General features: G+C 41.0%; 1 protein-coding gene across 1 annotated transcript; it reads right to left on the minus strand.

Moving 5' to 3' along the window:
- Positions 1 to 479: 479 nt before the first annotated feature.
- On the minus strand, positions 480 to 16710 carry LOC140239812 (uncharacterized). The gene is made up of 6 exons (XM_072319634.1): positions 15632 to 16710; positions 5250 to 5404; positions 4089 to 4204; positions 3161 to 3292; positions 2538 to 2599; positions 480 to 1662 (listed from the first exon to the last, which is right to left on the minus strand). The coding sequence occupies exons 1-6, from the start codon at positions 16708 to 16710 to the stop codon at positions 480 to 482; spliced, it is 2727 nt and encodes a 908-aa protein (XP_072175735.1).
- Between the last annotated feature and the right edge of the window lie 636 nt (positions 16711 to 17346).

A 17346-nucleotide genomic window follows, 5' to 3' on the forward strand; every position in this document is an offset into this window, starting at 1 on the left:
GGGTATATAGTTAGGAAAGGTAGTTACGGAGAGTTGGTTTGGGGAAGGGTTTTATTTTAGATGTAACATAGTTTCATTTTCTATGTTGGTATTATTTGCTGTTCTGTTTTCATTTCATTTATTACAATGAAATATGAAATGTGTGTCTCAATAATATTGTTACCTTTGTCAGTTTCTTTCGCTAAGTGCAGCGGAATTGTTACTTCAGCAATGATTTTTGTTTTGGTTTACAGTAATACCAATTTGAATTGTTGCTTTAGATATTATTTGAATTGAAATGATAAATATTATTGGAAAAACAGTGAGGAACGTTCAGAGGGACTATCATCACACTGATTTTTTTTTTGTGACTTCACATACAATGAATGTATGACACCACTAGTTATGAAAGTAGATGCATGTTACTGTAACAGTGAATAGTTACAATTTTCACTGGACAAGGGTTACTTGTTCATTGTTCTTGTGTGGGATCAGAGAATTTAAGGCTGCTGACCGTAGTAGATCATACCACTAGGCGGCGGGTGCGTTGGGTGTTGGGAGGCGTAAGGATAGCCACTACCCATTGGCTGAGTAGAAAAAGCGGGAAATCCTTGCTGCAGGAACATGTTGCCATAGTGGTGGAACATCGGCTGCGCAGCTACGGTCTGCGGAAAATTTGCCACAGCGCCATCCTGCGTCGGATACTCAATGCCTGTCGCCGCTGCCGTCGATGTGAATCCGCAAAGAGCGCCCCCTGCATTCGGGATGTTGGGCTCTGTGAGATGCGGGGATGCGGCGTCCGAAGTCTCAGGGGAGACTCTCTGTCGTTTGGCAACCTGGTTCTCCTGAGACTGGACGTTACCGTCGGGGGAGCAGTCGGACGGAGGAGTATTGAGCCACGCCAAATCGGGCCTCTCCAGTGCCTTGTGGGAGACCGAGCTTGTTGGCAGTGCACCTCCCGGAGACATGTGGGGAACCGGTGGTGAGGTGGAGGACGCCAAAGTGGACGGTTCTCCGGAGGAGGTCGCGACGGAGGAACGATAGTGGATAGTCTTACTCTCTCCGCAGGGCGATGACAGAGGTTGCTCCTGCTCCTCCGCCTCAGCTCCGGAGCTCATCGGGTTCAAAGTGGACTCCGTGATCTTTGCCAGGGAGGTCGGTACTGGAATCGGGAACTGCATGGTCGAGGCCGTCGATGAAGAATGCGGAGGACTGATGGGTAAGAAAGTAGGCTTATCATCGGGCGGACTGATGGCGCTTCCCACCAATTTAAACGCGGTCTCATCTGGGTTGGGCAACCGGAAGCCGCCTCCAGTAGGTCCACTCCCGCTCGACGCAGGACGCGGCTGGTAGGTGGGTAACGGGAGGTGAGGATGGTGATGAAGAGGATGGTGTTGCTGTTGATGCTGCTGAGCCTGATGCTGTTGCTGCTGATGCTGATGCTGATGATGTTGGTGATGGTGGTGGTGGTTGCTATGGTGATGGTGGTTGTGGTGCTGGGAATGGGGATGGTGATGCGGCTGCGGGAAACGGCCAGGGTGGGACGGAGCCGAAAGCGGCGAGTACATCCCCATGGCAAGATTGGCCGCGTTGACCACCGGAGCTGGATAGGCGTTCTTTTGCACCGTGACATTCCGTGAACGAGGGCCGTTGGACAGGATGCTGATATCCCGCGGAGACAGACTGTCAAAGATAAGAATCATAGATTGAACAGTTTTGGTACAGGATGTGGTTCTATTAATTTGCCTACTGGTCTCTCCGAGATCTCGTGGGAACACAATTATTGACGGAGATATACCTTCTGCAAAACTGGCAAAGGAGCCAAATGTATAATTCCAGAAAGAGCCATGATTTTAAAGATAATTCAATAAATCGTTCACATTACTTGGAGCAGGATTTCAATCACAATCCGAAAATCATAACTCTTACATCGTTCCAAACTTCTTTTCGAGATACAATAGTTGTGTTTTGTTTTTGTTTTTTATCACCTGTTTTTATCCATCCGCTAAGTAAAATGCAGTTTGTCAGAAGCTGCATTATACATGGCATGTACGAAACAATTTCGATGCAAGATACATATCGTCAAGGCAGATTTCACCACCCCATGTATCATAGGTTAACACAGGAAAAAGGCCAAGGGAAACTAAGACCCCTAACCTGCACTAGAGAAGAATTTGCTGTATAACTGTATAATTGTACTTTTTTATTTTGTTTTTCTCTTATGTTCCGGTCATTGTTGTACCCGTGCTCCCCTTCTCAATCTTAAACTCGTTTTTAACCGGGACCTACGCTCAACAAGCTCGCTTTTAAGTAGGTTTCTTCATATTTCTTTAGCATTCCTTCACAGATTCCAAACTAAACAGATCGACCACTATTATGTTTTATATATTTGCAATATTCTATGTATGTCATGTATTTCATTTAATTTTGTTATATTTTATGTAATTTTTCATCGAGAAATATGAAAATGAATTGAAATTGAATTGAAATTGAAAAGAATGGTAATGGTTTTTGCAAAACAATGTCGGAATCTACAGATGGAACACTTGGATACTCACTTATCGTAGTTGTCTCGGAAACCCTTGGCAAATGGGTTGTAGTCGATCTTTAGTTGTGTCACCTGAAAATGATTGACAAAAGAAGAAGAAATAGAAGAGAGTAATGCAAACAGGGAAACATACGAAAAAAAAGGAAATTATTGATATAATAGTCTTACGTGGTTTACATGTTTTGGTCAATCGGCTTACACGGTATTCTAAACTGGAGTCTGGCTTACCAACACTGTTGCTTCTCCGTATGGACAGCTTCGTGTACATTCGTAAGAAAAATGTTGCTAAAGCATACACATGAAATATAAGGCTGAGTTAATGACGTTCTTCAAAACCTACAACTTACTGAGTTCAAAAAGGGGAGCGAGAAGAAAAACAAAACAGTCGCTGTACACTGAGATCTCAAAATGTAGAGCCTCCACACATTTGCTTCAACGCTTGATCATTTGTCAAGGCAGTCGTAATATTGCACATGCACTAATGGGGAAAATGAATCGAATTCAAAATATCATTTTTGAAAATACGTTACAATTTATAGGGAATGTTAATAAGTGCTAAAAAAAGACAGTATTTTAATCTGGAGAAAATTATGGCATAAAGATGGAAATTGGATAGAAGACAAGAAAACGTACATCTGTGTTCTGGTAGGCCGTGACGGCGAAGAACTGAGTCTCGGGAAAGCTGTGGGTGTGTAGAGTGCGCCGCTCACTGAGCTCCAGCACGTGGACACGAGGTTGGTACTTGTGCATGGAATTCAGAATAACCTGGGTATTAAAAACACACAAAGAAACATTATTAATGATGGAAGGAAGGGATTTGGGGGTAAGATTTGCAAGCTTTGTATCTACGAAGGTGGTCGCAAACAGGGTTAACATCCCACAACTTTATATTGTCATCTCTTGGGTGACGCCACAGCACGTATAAGATTATGATTAATATTCCATAAGACACATTCAGAGATTCAGGGAAGTCTGAAAAATAAAGTTATACGAATAACGGCAACAACGAGCAAAGAGTGATTGTAAATTTTGCGTACAATATACAATAGATCAGATTTCAAACGGGTAGCCACATGAGTAAAGATGTAAAACGGTCATTTTGTCGTACAACAAAAATAAAAAGTTCATTGGGGAGAAGTCGTGAAAAAAACAACAAGAGTATAACTTAATGATAATATACTGTTGTTGTTTAAGGGGAGTTCCTTTACAAAGTGCACCTAATTTGAAGATTCAACAAACTTTCCTTGACGTTTAGAGGAAGTGCAATGTACATTGGTTTCGGCATTCACTGAAACAGCAAAATGAATATATACTGTAGTCTTCCTCCAATGACTTAGTAGCGAAGTTTTATTGAACAGAATAAAACAAAAAACTTACAAATTTCAGGACTGGAATGAAACAAGATGGCCTATATACTTTGAGATGAAACACGAAAGACATTGTATTTTGGGCCATTCTATACAGAATTGCCCAAAATCGTATCTTTTTTTTTTTTTTACAAACCACCTGTCTCTCTACGTAGAATGATTCTTTACCGGTTTGGGACTGATAGGGTACTTACGAAGCCGTTATCCTTGCCTCTGTGATTGGTCAGTTTGAGCTTACTGAAGACAATGTCTTGGTGCATCCAGTGCAGTCCAGTGCTCGGGGAGTCCGGGTGGAGGTACACGTTGCTCACTGGCAGAGGGAGATTTGGATAAATGATTGTAAGATTGTCTTAAAAATCACGATTAGATATAGACGATCTCGTATAGCAACTGACCCAAATTATATCAATAATATAAATCATACGACTAGGTACCTACTACTACTACTACTACTACTACTACTACTACTGCTACTACTACTACATTAACTACTACTTATACTAATAATATTAATATTTGATTATAATAATAATAATAAAGTCGATAATAAGCATGTAAACACGCTGGGAGAAATATATGGAAAGGGAATCTTCGTGACACCATTCCTTTTCTTCGATCTTCCTTTAAATTCATAATTGCCAAAGATAACACTTTCATTCGCGACACAATCGGTTTGATAACTTCCGACCAAATTATCATTACAGAATGTCATATGGTTTTTGCGATATGGAATAAATCAAATCAAAGCAAATAACCCTCTAATGATTCAAAAAGACCAAAAAGATAGATTTAAACCTAATATTCAATGAATTCATACAAAATACTTATTTTGAATCACATTCCGCGTATAAATAAAAGATACAACCAAAGATAATTCCTTGATGAAGACATTGGGCTGTGAATGTCAAATTAAATCTCAATTGGCGAAGCACTGACGATAGTGGCGCTCTTTCACAAACGTTTCCGTGTCGGAATCGCTTTGCTCGGATAGCGATAAGCTTGTGTCTATCGGTCACAGACACAATTCTAGATTGGTCCAGCTCCCATGTATAAGGTTAACGACTTCCATTCAAACATACACTAAATATTAAGTTTTGCATAATTGCAATGATGGACACGGCTATACTGTTTGCTCTGCGGCAATTCCTCCTGTCTTATTTTCTCCAAGGACTTAGGGTTAAGGTTTACGGGTTGTGATACAGTTTTATGTAGGTTTAGTCTGGTGTGAGGATTAGGATAAGGGTTAGAAATATATTACTGAGTCGATATTATGTTCTTGCTTAGCGTGCAGATATTTCATGGCAACAATTGTCGCAGGAGCATTGTCGTTATGGAACCGTTGCATTAATACCTACCCTTCGATATGTTCTCCGCCTGACCACACGGCACCCACTTGCCGCACTGGAACTTCCACTGGTTTGGGTCGCATAGCACCATGTCAACGAATACGTTGTACTGGATCGTCGGCTCCAGACCGCTGAGTTTGAAGACTAATTGGGGAAACATACGCCTGGGTAAAGGGAGAGAGAAATAGAATAATTATAAGAGAGGAAAATAGGAACACCTCGCACAAAATAGACACAAATACAACATTAATACACACCAGCATCGCGCTTACACAAAAACTACTGAAAGGCTACTAAACGAAAGAAAGAAAAAGTTATAACAGTGAGAAAGGTTTAGTCACAGTTGATACAGTGCACTCGAAAATCGCCGGTCCCGAGGACTTCGTTTTATAAGGAGTGCACTGTATACCAATGGAGAAAGTGTAGCCAACAACAACATCAGTCTCTTGGTGTGACATGAAGTCATATTTGTATGGATTTGTGTCATTTCAAAAACTGCATCTCTGTTCTTGTCTTTCTTATTTGTTCGATTCACCTTTTTTTAACGTTCGTCATGATTAACATTCAGCTGCAAAAGTAAAGGCGGTGGGGCCTATCGTAGAGTGATAAAAGATAAGTCATACTGAACTGTAATTGGTAATTCATTCATCATTTTGCTAAGAAAATAAAGCAACTTCTCTTTTTTACTGATTAATTGCTTAAAGAAATTATGCTCCACTCGTTTACATTATGAATTATAACATGAACCATCGAGCGTTTTCTTAAATTTTTTCCGGGGAATATTTACATAAATTCTATAGAGCTTTTACGAAAGAGCATTTGAGGAAAGCATTTTCATCAAGCGAAGAAATCACATCCTCATGGATAAAATCATAAAAAAGAACGCAGAAGTTCTTTCCTGAACTCGTATTAACACATAAGTCTTTTACGCAAAATACATGAATCTTGTTGAGCATATATAATATCCTTATAACAAACACACACAGAAAGCTTCCGAGTGGATTTACAGCGTATGTCGCTCCCCTGCAATTCGTGAATGCTCGGTACGCTATCTCAAGAGTGTTTATAGGCCTACTATAAATTATGTACCTGTAAAAATGATACATAAAAGGGTCATTGAAGTCATATTCAAGGGTCATATATAAGGGTCATTTTATCACTTTCATTGTCTTGCTTACTACTTACTACATACGTGTACACGCCTGTCGACGCTGTACATTATACCTGCAGGTCGTAAATGTGCTACAGACGTTTTCGGCGTATATGGCCATGGTTACGTAACCATGGTCCATGGTCGCACTCGTGTCATGGTCATGTGCAATGTCTACGTACTTCCTGTTTGTCTACGAGGAAATCGGTCACTTGTTTACCAATAAACACATCGAAAGGCATCTGGTAAACAATGTTTAATTGACATAATTGGTGACTGCGAGGGATTAAAGACGAGTCAACTTCCGGCTTAGCTGAAATTTTGTCGCCAGACTCGGGCGCCATAATACCTTTGATCGCTCGTTGAAAAGAGCATGCAAGTCCAGGCAGTTGTGGCAGTCAGTCCTTGGACAATACGTTTGTATACAATGTCAATGAGAGTTTATGTGGGAGGCCGTAAGACGGTTAAACAAAGCCAACTACAATCTATCGCACATGCGGGTATGATAGTCTCGGTGCATGTGTGCATTTTTCCCATGCAGTCGCATGATGCCATCAAAATGAACAGCAAGCTTACAGTGTGCGCATATTTAGGAATTCACGGTTGTAGTACGTGTGTCATTCTTGACCACTACACACCACAGACCTTCAAACGAATCGGGTGAAAAGATTTGTGATGAAGCATTTTGTTATTAAAGCATTTCATCTTTGTAATCAATGTAATATGTAAATAAATGCGTGAAGAGCTTTTGTTACACATTGTTGATGAATCACTTATGCCTGTATACGTTCGAGTGTGATCACAATAATTTCCTGAGGATTCTTTTTCCTTTTAAAGTCAATAAATGGTGAATAGGCAAACATTCTCATTTGACCTTTATTTTGCGCATGCGCAAATCACAACTATGAACTCCCCATTCCTCTTTATCAAACAATACAGCGGAGAGACGCATTTTGTAGGTGATAGTTAATATCTTCAACACTGAGCTAGATACATAAATTGGTTCCCAAAGTGAAGCGGGATTGACAACTATATCTAAAGCGTTTCAGAACTGATAAAAGATAAAGCACCACATAAAAACACACATACACACACAAACACAAACACACACACACACACACACACACACAGACACACACACACACACACACACATACTAAACAAAGCAAAACAAAATAAGAGCAGGATTAACTCACTGCATCGGTTTTTATCCGGCGACAATTTGGTGTGCATTCTAACTTCTAGCCGCAAGTCAAGGGTACGAGATGCTAAGACGTTTCGCGACTCTTGTTCAGCATGAAGTGCTAAACAAGAACTAGATAATGGATAATTATGTAGTTGTGAAATATTCCTTTTAATCACCAGTCTATTGAATTGTCTACGGCAGAAAAAAAAAATCATATACACACAATAAAAACTTCTCATCTGAAGATTGACTATCCGCAGCAAATTACTTCTCCGAAGTGGGCGGGGTCGTACGGGTTGTAAGTTTCTTTTATATTTCTGGCTGTCTTCTTTTCAAGCGAGTATTTAGAGATATACGCGTTAATTGGAGTGGACCATATGGCGAGAGCATAGCGGGAGAGTGAGGGGTTCTTTTCTTCTCTTGGGCCGTCCGAACTTCGATGAATTGGTCTGATCGGACGGGGAATGAGTGCGAGATTTCAATTGAAATGTGCGAATGTGGTACCATCTGCACATAGCGACTGGTCAATTAGCCGCCAAGTTTTTTTTTTCTTTTTTTCCGACTTAACGTATAGTTGTAGAAGATACCAACAATCTTGAAGATCCTTGGTGAGCATTCCAAGTTACCCATCGACGACGCTTTACCCCATTAATTATCGTATGATCACTGCCCAGAAATTCCATAAAGGCATAATCATCGAGTACGAATGGTCAATGGTGGTTAACAGACTCAGTTATAGATTTTTCTTCCCTTGCGATGATTGAAGGTCTCAAGAAAACGGTTTTGGAAACTCGTAACATGTATGTGCAGTCAGAGATAATCAACAATAAAAATGTATAAGTTTGTGTGCCTTGAGTGCCGATGGAACAGATAAACCCTATAGCGTTGTACACACACTGCCAAAGACCCAGGTACTGAAAGGGTTAATAATTAGAAAAAAGAACCTCATCCCGTTCTCACCTTTCAACACTCACGTTTCACTGACTACCGTTTTAATCTCGATCTCTGCATTTTTTCTTTAAATCGGATTATTACACAATGTACAATTTGTACATAATACCGTTAGAGTGAAGAGAAGAGTGAAGAGTATGAGAGAGACCGAAAGACAAGTATCAACGCAGACGTATACAGATAGAGAATAGCAATAATGATGATGGTGATAATAATAATAATAATAATAATAATAATAATAATAATAATAATAATAATAATAATAATAACAATAATAACAATAATAATACTAGTAATAATAGTAATAATATAACCTTCTTTAACCAGGGTAGCATCTTCAGTGTTGCCACTGCTCTACCAAGGGCTCTGGCATTATTATTACCCTGGCGTTACCAGGTACCCATTTATACACTTGGGTTGAGGGGGACATGCTTTGTAAAAACATCTTGTCCAAGGATGTAAGCACTGGGCGGAAATCGAACTCTGGTCCTCCGATTGGGAGTCGGGAGTCATATCCGCTATATGCCACAGTCAGTGCCCCCACTTTGAGAAAATAAGAAAATAAAAGAAAAGGGAAGGAAGAACAGAAAGAGGGGAAGAGGGGATGGGGAGAGATTTCCCCATTCATACACAAATTTGGGCACAAGGAGACAGATAAGTGAACTCGATGAGAGGGGCAGAGATCAAGTCCATCTTTTCAAAGATTACTGACGTCTCATTCGCTCCACCGCAGTCTCCTTTCTCGTTCATGCGGCTACACGCAAACCTTCCCCGCATCGCCCTTGATCGAACGGTCAAACGACCTACTCCCACTATGGACATGATGGAGCCCCATGCTCGCCTAGACTCTCACGGAGCAATATCCCTTTGCTCCTGAGGGTGTAATCTAACGTGGACGCCAGGTGACTGCAATCGGGTAGTATTTAAGCACCATAGGCCTCCCAAACCACATTGTCTGTGGTTACCATGTCCACAATTTTAAATGAAGACGCATGACAGGTGTTAACAGAAATAGATTACGAAGCGACGGTCAAATTGCTTTCACTTTACAGGTGACTTTAGATTGTAATACTTACGTACGTGGTTCTACTTTGTATTACTATATGGGGGGGGGGGGGTCCTGATTCAAGAAGTGTCAGATGGGTTTCAGATGGAAGTAGTGGAGATCTTTTTACACATGCTGCACACGCGGCTAATGTTTTGCAACCAAAAAACAACTGAGGAGGAGGGTACTCTTTGGTTCAAACAGGGTAAACCGTTTGGGAAATTATCTGAACCTGGTCCTTATCCATCCGTATCATCGGGGCCCTCTTGTCACAGGTCAAAGACGCATCGACAAAAAAAAAATATCTGAGGGTCATTGAAACTAAAGAAATGCTTTGAAGTGAAGAACAGTCGAAGTTCAATCGTAGGCAGAGCTGACAAGAAACAGCTACTGCGTATCTTGTTGAGCACGGCATTTCGATGAATAAGACCACAGCGTTTAGACAGGTCCTTGGTTCGATTCCCGTCTGGGACGTTCATCCAAGACAAGATGATTTACCCAAACTGTTCCTGTTGACCCACGTGTGTACCTTCTTACCATGGCAATGCTGAGGCAATAACGTTGGCATTGCTCTCTGGAAATTTAGAGTCGACACACATTTAGGTCGTTCATGACTGAGTTTAAATTCTTGCACAAACTTTCAAACATAAAACTATCTAGGACGAGATTTGGTGACGAAAGTAAATATGAAGAGAAAGAAAGAGGGAGTATCTCCCCATTCCCTTCCCACCCCCCCCCCCCCCTCTCTCTCTCTCTCTCTTCCTCTCCATCACCAAAACGGTTGTATGCAAGTATCCATTTTGGAAAAAAAACACACATTATACCTGATATAAAGGTGTATAACGGACAAGCAAAATCAAAAGAACACTGAAGACACGCATACACATATACACACGAAACAATAAAAAACCAAAGGAGAACTTGTTCAACATTAAAGGGGATGGCTAGTAACTGATCAGTGGGAATCAGTGGGAATGCTGGGGGATTATTGTTCCAATCCTTGTGGGATTCATTTAAGAGTACATTATATATCTATTGTTGTGTGAAAATTATTTGCTTCAAATGGTCTCATATGCAAGTAATGTGCAGTTTAATCGCCCCGTCACTGTACAGGCATGCTAACCTGGCAACATTAAATTGCACATTACTTGAATATGAGACCATTCTGAAGCAAATAATTTTCACACAACAATAGATACATAATGTACTCTTAAATGAATCCCACAAGGATTGGAACAATCATCCCCCAGCATTCCCATTGATTCCCACTGATCAGTTACTGACTTACTAGCAATACCCTTTAAGTACTAGAAGAGCTTCATTGTTTTCCAGATGTCACAAAAAGTATTCTCGTTCTGTGGTGTGTCTTCGTTCATTCTCTTCGTTCATTCTCTCAACGAAGTACTGTTAGGAGTACATTATGTCCACGTATTCAATAACAAAGAAAAATGAAGCAAAAACAAAACAGAAACAAACAAGAACTACAAATAAGGCAATGCGTCTGCAAACGAGTATTATAAAGATTACAACTTGTGTTTGTCGTTAACCCAATTCCCGCCTCTATATATGAATAATTGACAAAACGTTCATGTTCTTTAACCCCAAAACACAAGAAATATACATGTACCTCCCCCGACCAGAAGCTCCCAAGTGACGGACATATTTTGTAGATCGATGTTAAATGAGCATACCCAATGTATTGTGTGACATAGTGGTTTAAACCCGTACACCACGAAAACCGCGCATATTTTGTACAGACGAACTGGAAAATGACATGTTGTGGGAGGTGATATTGTCCATGCGTTATGTCTAACGTGTTCACGCTGGCTTTAACGAATAGATTAAACTCACACGAAAAATGGTAGAGAATTCAACAAAATCGGATCTAAGGATCCCTTTAGAACTTTCTTAAAGCTCCATACGGTTTCACGAAAGTGTTATTGGAAGGCGCAACATATGAAAGTTGACTTTCTCAAATCGCCTGAATCATGTGGATTGCCCACACAACCACACAAAATCGCCTTTTTCTGACAAGAAATCAGTTGGGAGAAAATCAGATTTGCTTGACTGCATAGATTTGTTGTCTCGCACGGACCTTGGCAAGGATGACTTTGTAGTCAGCTACAGTGTACATGTAAATCACGACGACACAAAATGTATTGTGCGCTTTAAGATTTCATTTGCATTTATCGCAGAATCAATAGACATTCCAATGTTTACTGATTTTAAGATGAAAAAACCCCAATAAATCTGAAAAATGGCACATAGTTCTATGATTTGTAGACCTGCAGGAAGAATATGAAATGTTTATGAATGTGCGCCTATAATATTATTTCTCTTTAAAAAATTGTTTACATTTTCTTTATTTTCTTTATTTTCCATTGCCCAAGTCTGGAGCTGGAGGCTGTGTCGTCTTAGCGTTCGCGTCGCAGATCTAAAGCTCCGATCGACACACTTCCGTACTACTTCTAGACTGACTGCTCTCCGTGCACGCTCCGCTGGAGAAATATTTTGTCACAATATCTGGTCTTGAACTAGAAAGTGTTATGTTTACTTATTGACAAACCGGCTGCGCCTTATTCACTGGACATCGCCACATTTCGAATCATGCAGTAAATCTAGACACAAAACAAATCGTCCACCGTATTCGGATAAGCACTGTCGGAATTTTCAGTCCCGCAAAAGCCACATGAAAACAGACGTTTAATTATACCAATCAGAAAATGAGATTCGAGCCTGTACTATATAGTCTACGTCGGTATAGGTGGACACTTGCCGCCTTTCAAAATTATAGATCTTAAACATTTCATGTTCCTTGGAGGGATATAGATAACACTGTACCTGAATTCATAGTGCCAAATAATCTGGCTGACGTACGCTGCAAGACTTCCAACCTCACTGTAAAGGAATGTGGAACACTTAATTGTAGATGTGCAATGAGAACAATAAGGTGTCAATCGTAAGTTATTCCACAACCTCGCCAAGAATTTGCAACTTCTCTTACGCAAGCTTGACATTTCAAAAACAGCATTTTCGCGGGAAAGACGAGGTTCCTTTTTTCACGCGGTCAGTGTTCGGAAGTTGCGAAAATGTGCACCAGGCTAAGAGCAAGTTTCACCTTGCTATATATTTTCTCCATTTTTATTCATTTCTTGTTTTTGCTTGCAATTCCACTTTGCAATATAACTAACTTTGTATATGACAAAACTTGCTAACTCTTTCAATGAGAATTTAAAAACGGTATTTCTGTTGAGATATAAAAGCATAAGAGAAATCTAAGTTTCGAACAAAGTCAATCATGCATCTACATAAGTTCGCGTGATTGATTTGAAACATGCTCTCAAAAGCTATTCGCAAGCGACAACTTTAATGTCAGTGAATTTTCTTGTACGTGTAAATGTGCATCTTCACAGAGTTTTGGAATAACTGGACTAATGAGTCCAGCTCGGTTTACCACTCGTGCCGTGACCAAAAGTCAAGGTGTGTATAAATAACAATCACTAGAGGCAAAAAAAAGAAAAAAAAGAGGAAAATGTAGTCTTCTGCCTTTTAGTATACTCCACCTCGTCCAATGATAATTTGACCAACTACATAATAAACAATAATTTGGACTTTGGTTCATGTACTGCTCACTAAATACTATAGTAATATGTTGGCGGCGTGTTAATAGCACCTTGTCTTATTTAATTTTCATCTTGTCTATGAAATACACTGCTTCATTGTTATTTTCGCCAAATAATCGTGTCATCGTATAGTAAGTCTATCTACATTGTATAAATCTGGTCTAAGATCGTGTCGGTTTCCACGCATGCAGTCAAAAACTCAGTTTCATGACGTTCTTCCAATAATCGTGAAGGTAAGAAAAACAAGGAGATGAGGAGGGATCTTTGCATGAAGAGGTAAAAATAAAATACGTAAAATAATTTTCTTTTTGTCTGTTGAGGTGCTGTCAGTTCAACAGGAGATGGGGGAGGGGCAGAGTGATCACCGTACACGGATTCTGAAGTCGGGCATGAATACATACAGTATACGCATATATAAATTGAATCAATTACTATGGGCTTCTGAAAGCTGCTTAATGAAGTTTTGTTTTCATCATTTTAGTGAGTATTTACAAGATACTGTTATAAGTGCATTTCCCTCTTCAACTCGAGGATTTGTTTGTTTCTTGTAGGAGTTGATGTGGTCCCAAAACTGATGTGACGCTGACTGCAATTAGGTCAGTTACGTCTGTAGTGGCAAGAATCTTTCCGGCACGTGGGGGAAGTCATTAAGAGCTAATTGAAAATTATTGTAATTGAGTGTAATTCGCCGTCACTGGCTTTCGTTGCCGATTGTACAACTGCAGACTCTGGCCCGCGCACGATGCGTATGGCGTAAGCATCGTAAATTTGATTGGTCAATTTCAGCGCCTTTTCCTCCCTTGCCAAGAATATTGTACCTTTATGGAGATGGATTAATTCGCGCGGAAACGTTGTACACAGTACCGCTGAAGTTCACTTGCTGATAATTTGAGGATAACGCTTTTTGACAAACCATCTTTTCGACTTTTGTATTTGTCGTGTTTTTCATGATCGTTTCGAGTCTGGAACTATAATTCGGGAGTGCTCAAGAACAAGTCAAGATACCCGTCCAGTCACTTACATCCAACCTAAAGAGCAGGCATCCTACTTTCCATGCAAATTGAACCGTCCCTCTCTATATAAAGGTCCGATCGAATGATGACTTTGGCAGAAATATTGAAGCCAGTCACGCTTGAATCTGAATTCCGCTTTTCTTTCTATGACAAAACTATGGAAGAGTAGCTCCTAGTTTCTATGTTCATCATTTACACATTTCATTCAAAAAGGAATAAGGATAAAGAAATAAAATTGGTTGGATTTTCTTTGCATTCAGCAACAAACACATGTATCAGTCAATACAAAGTGTTCCTACGTGTACAAATGTAACGTAAACCAGTTAAAATTGACTTCCATCGCTGTAAGAGCGATGGAACTTCAACACTAGATCATCAATGACATGCACGACATTATTGTGACGTCGGCTCTGCATTTTGGTACCCCCCCCCCCCGTGTGCTTCAAAATATGGGTACCCTACAGTTTGTATACAGTCCTTCATCTACAGTGTACACTGCATGTATGGGGAACCGTATGTATGCGTTGGTTACCTCCGCAAACTCACACATGAGGATGATTATGATTTTTGCAGCTTTTTGTTTGCATCTATTTCTCTCTCTCTCTCTCTCTCTCCCCTCTCTCTCTCTCTCTCTCTCAGTCTCTCTCTGTTATAAATGTACAGGTGTATTAGTATGGTAAAATGTTCAGGATAGCGTCGTTGTGATAACAAGGTAGGGGCTCAAGTGTCGGTCGGATTTTCATTATTATTTTTATTTTGCCAAGTCGTGATAAAAATGCGTGCACAGCGCCAGGTACTGTAAGATGGTAATTAAAGTAACTTACCCTTGTCTCACTTGAATTATATTTTAGGGTATATATAAGTGTTTGGGAAATACAATGTAGTTCCGTATATAAACCTACACTCGAACTATGTTTTTTGTGACCTCTTCCAACAAATTATATGCGTAACTGCAAACTCCGAGCTGTGTAAACTCTAAAAAACCTACCGTGAACACATGACCTTATCCCCAAACTCACCCTGTTAACGATTGTACAGTATATTCTTAGGATTCATGAACGCCAACATTTTTAATTAAAACCTATATGTAAATCCAACCAATACCACCATATCCCTTTACCCTCGGATCCAGAGTTGATGTATACTTTTGTACGGGACTCTTTTCCTCGACTGCGAAGAACACAATGGACTCTTTCCATACGATGTTATCCAGTAATACACTACCGTCTCAAACAATTGTTACGATGTTGTATGTAGATCTACGCTCAACCAGAGAGCTAAACAATGTATTAATGATGAAACTTTGCTTCGACTTCAAGAGAACCTTTAAAGTCCTATTGTTATTTCTCTATATATTTCTTAATGTAATCATATAAAGCACAGCAAAAGAAAAATCTCTACGATTACGAAGCAATTTTCTTACCTGCCCTGCTTTGTGATAATCATCTCCGTTTTGTTCTGATGAAATTTCCTCCACAGGTCACGGTTGCACAGGTACACGGCCGCCTTGCCCGGCCCGCTGGCGACTTCCACGTGTTGGTGGCCAGCTGGCGGTATGTACGGCGATGAATGGTAGTAGCTCTCCGCATCGCCACCGTGAAGTTCGGGCGGACCCCCAGAGGAAAGCTGGCCGTAGCTTCCGGCGGTGGCTCCCAAGGAATCTCCGACAAGTTGTAAAGGAAGAAGTGAGGGTTTGTGTTCTTCGTCGTAATATGGCGCGTGGACAATCGGTTCTGGCTCTTTCTTGACGCCGAACTCGTGCCCGATGTCATGCCCGAGGTGACCACAGAGTTTCTCTTGGGTCGTCTCGCGGTGCAGCGATGACGATTCGCCGTTGATGACGAAGTTCGGATCGTGCGCGAAGGCGTGGTGGTGGTGGTGGCTGATATCTTGGTGCTGGGAATGCACCTGTGTGGGGTGCGCCAAATGCTGGTATCCAAACGTGGCGCCATGGCGCTGTGCGTGCGGGGCAGGTGGCGGCGTTGGAATGCCTGTGAAGTTCGCTACCTCGCAGGTGCTGAGCAGGTAGCGTGGGGAATGTTGCTGGAGTGGAAGTTCAAATTGTGGTTGATGAACATGTTGAGTCTGTACATTGGTTGTCTGATCATTTTGCGAATCATAGTTGATGCAGTGATATGAGTGTTGGCCTGCCCCATTATCGTCACCCCGTTTGACGAGTGAATCCGATTCACCCAGCGCAAACGATGGTGCACTTTCAGTTTCCGATTTATTCCCACATGGTTCGAGCTTTTTCAGACCACAAAGCTCGTTTTGTTCGTCGGTGCTTTGAGAAGAGTTCGGCAGTTTGCTGATACGAAATTCATCCAAGTTAGTCGTATCTTCAACAACATCAGAAGAATCGGCATTTGAGTCCTTTATTGTGCCGTTTGAGATTCCACGTGTCTCAGAAATATCCCCATCTTTAATCGGATGAGCCGAATTTACAGGAGGGCTGTTGTCAGCAACAGTTCGCTTTTCAGAGTCCCGAAAATCTTTCCCCATCTTAGCAAAAGATAGGCGAAGAGGTGCGAATAACACGTCCTTACGGTCGTCAAAAATGCGTGAATGTACGGGCAGCAAATTACGAAGATCAACAAAAGTGCGAAGGCGTGAATGTTGACAAAATCGTCAAGATTAAAACTCGTGAAATCCCCGATAAACTTCGTCTGCGTCGCGCGCGATGCGCATTCTGATTACCGACGAACACTCAACCTCCTAAATCCGCTAAAAGCACTCACCAAGCTGCTATAAAATCCTTTAATCCTACAAGTATGTATTATGGACGTAACGCCTCGCTTGACTGGGTCTCCTTTATATTACGTCATAGATAACCAGACCATTGAAATGACTTGCACTAATTAGGAGAGTTCGTGCCTTGACTCGATGGCTGGGCAAAGACACAATCAGCTCGGCGCTGATTGGCCCGTGCGGACACGCGCCATAGTGATTGACATTTTTTGTGCACCTTATTTTGTTCTTGATGTTTTTGGTCCCACTCTGCACGTTACAGCAAAGGGACGGGTTCGTCAGCAACACCATGAATACGGTAAGGTTGTGTGCCGTGGGTGCTCGCTACGACATTGTACAAAAAGTACGACATATTCTCGATCAGCTCGTACAGAAGCATACTGCAAACAT

The sequence above is a fragment of the Diadema setosum genome, chromosome 16, assembly GCF_964275005.1.
Source record: "Diadema setosum chromosome 16, eeDiaSeto1, whole genome shotgun sequence".
Lineage (NCBI taxonomy): Eukaryota > Metazoa > Echinodermata > Echinoidea > Diadematoida > Diadematidae > Diadema > Diadema setosum.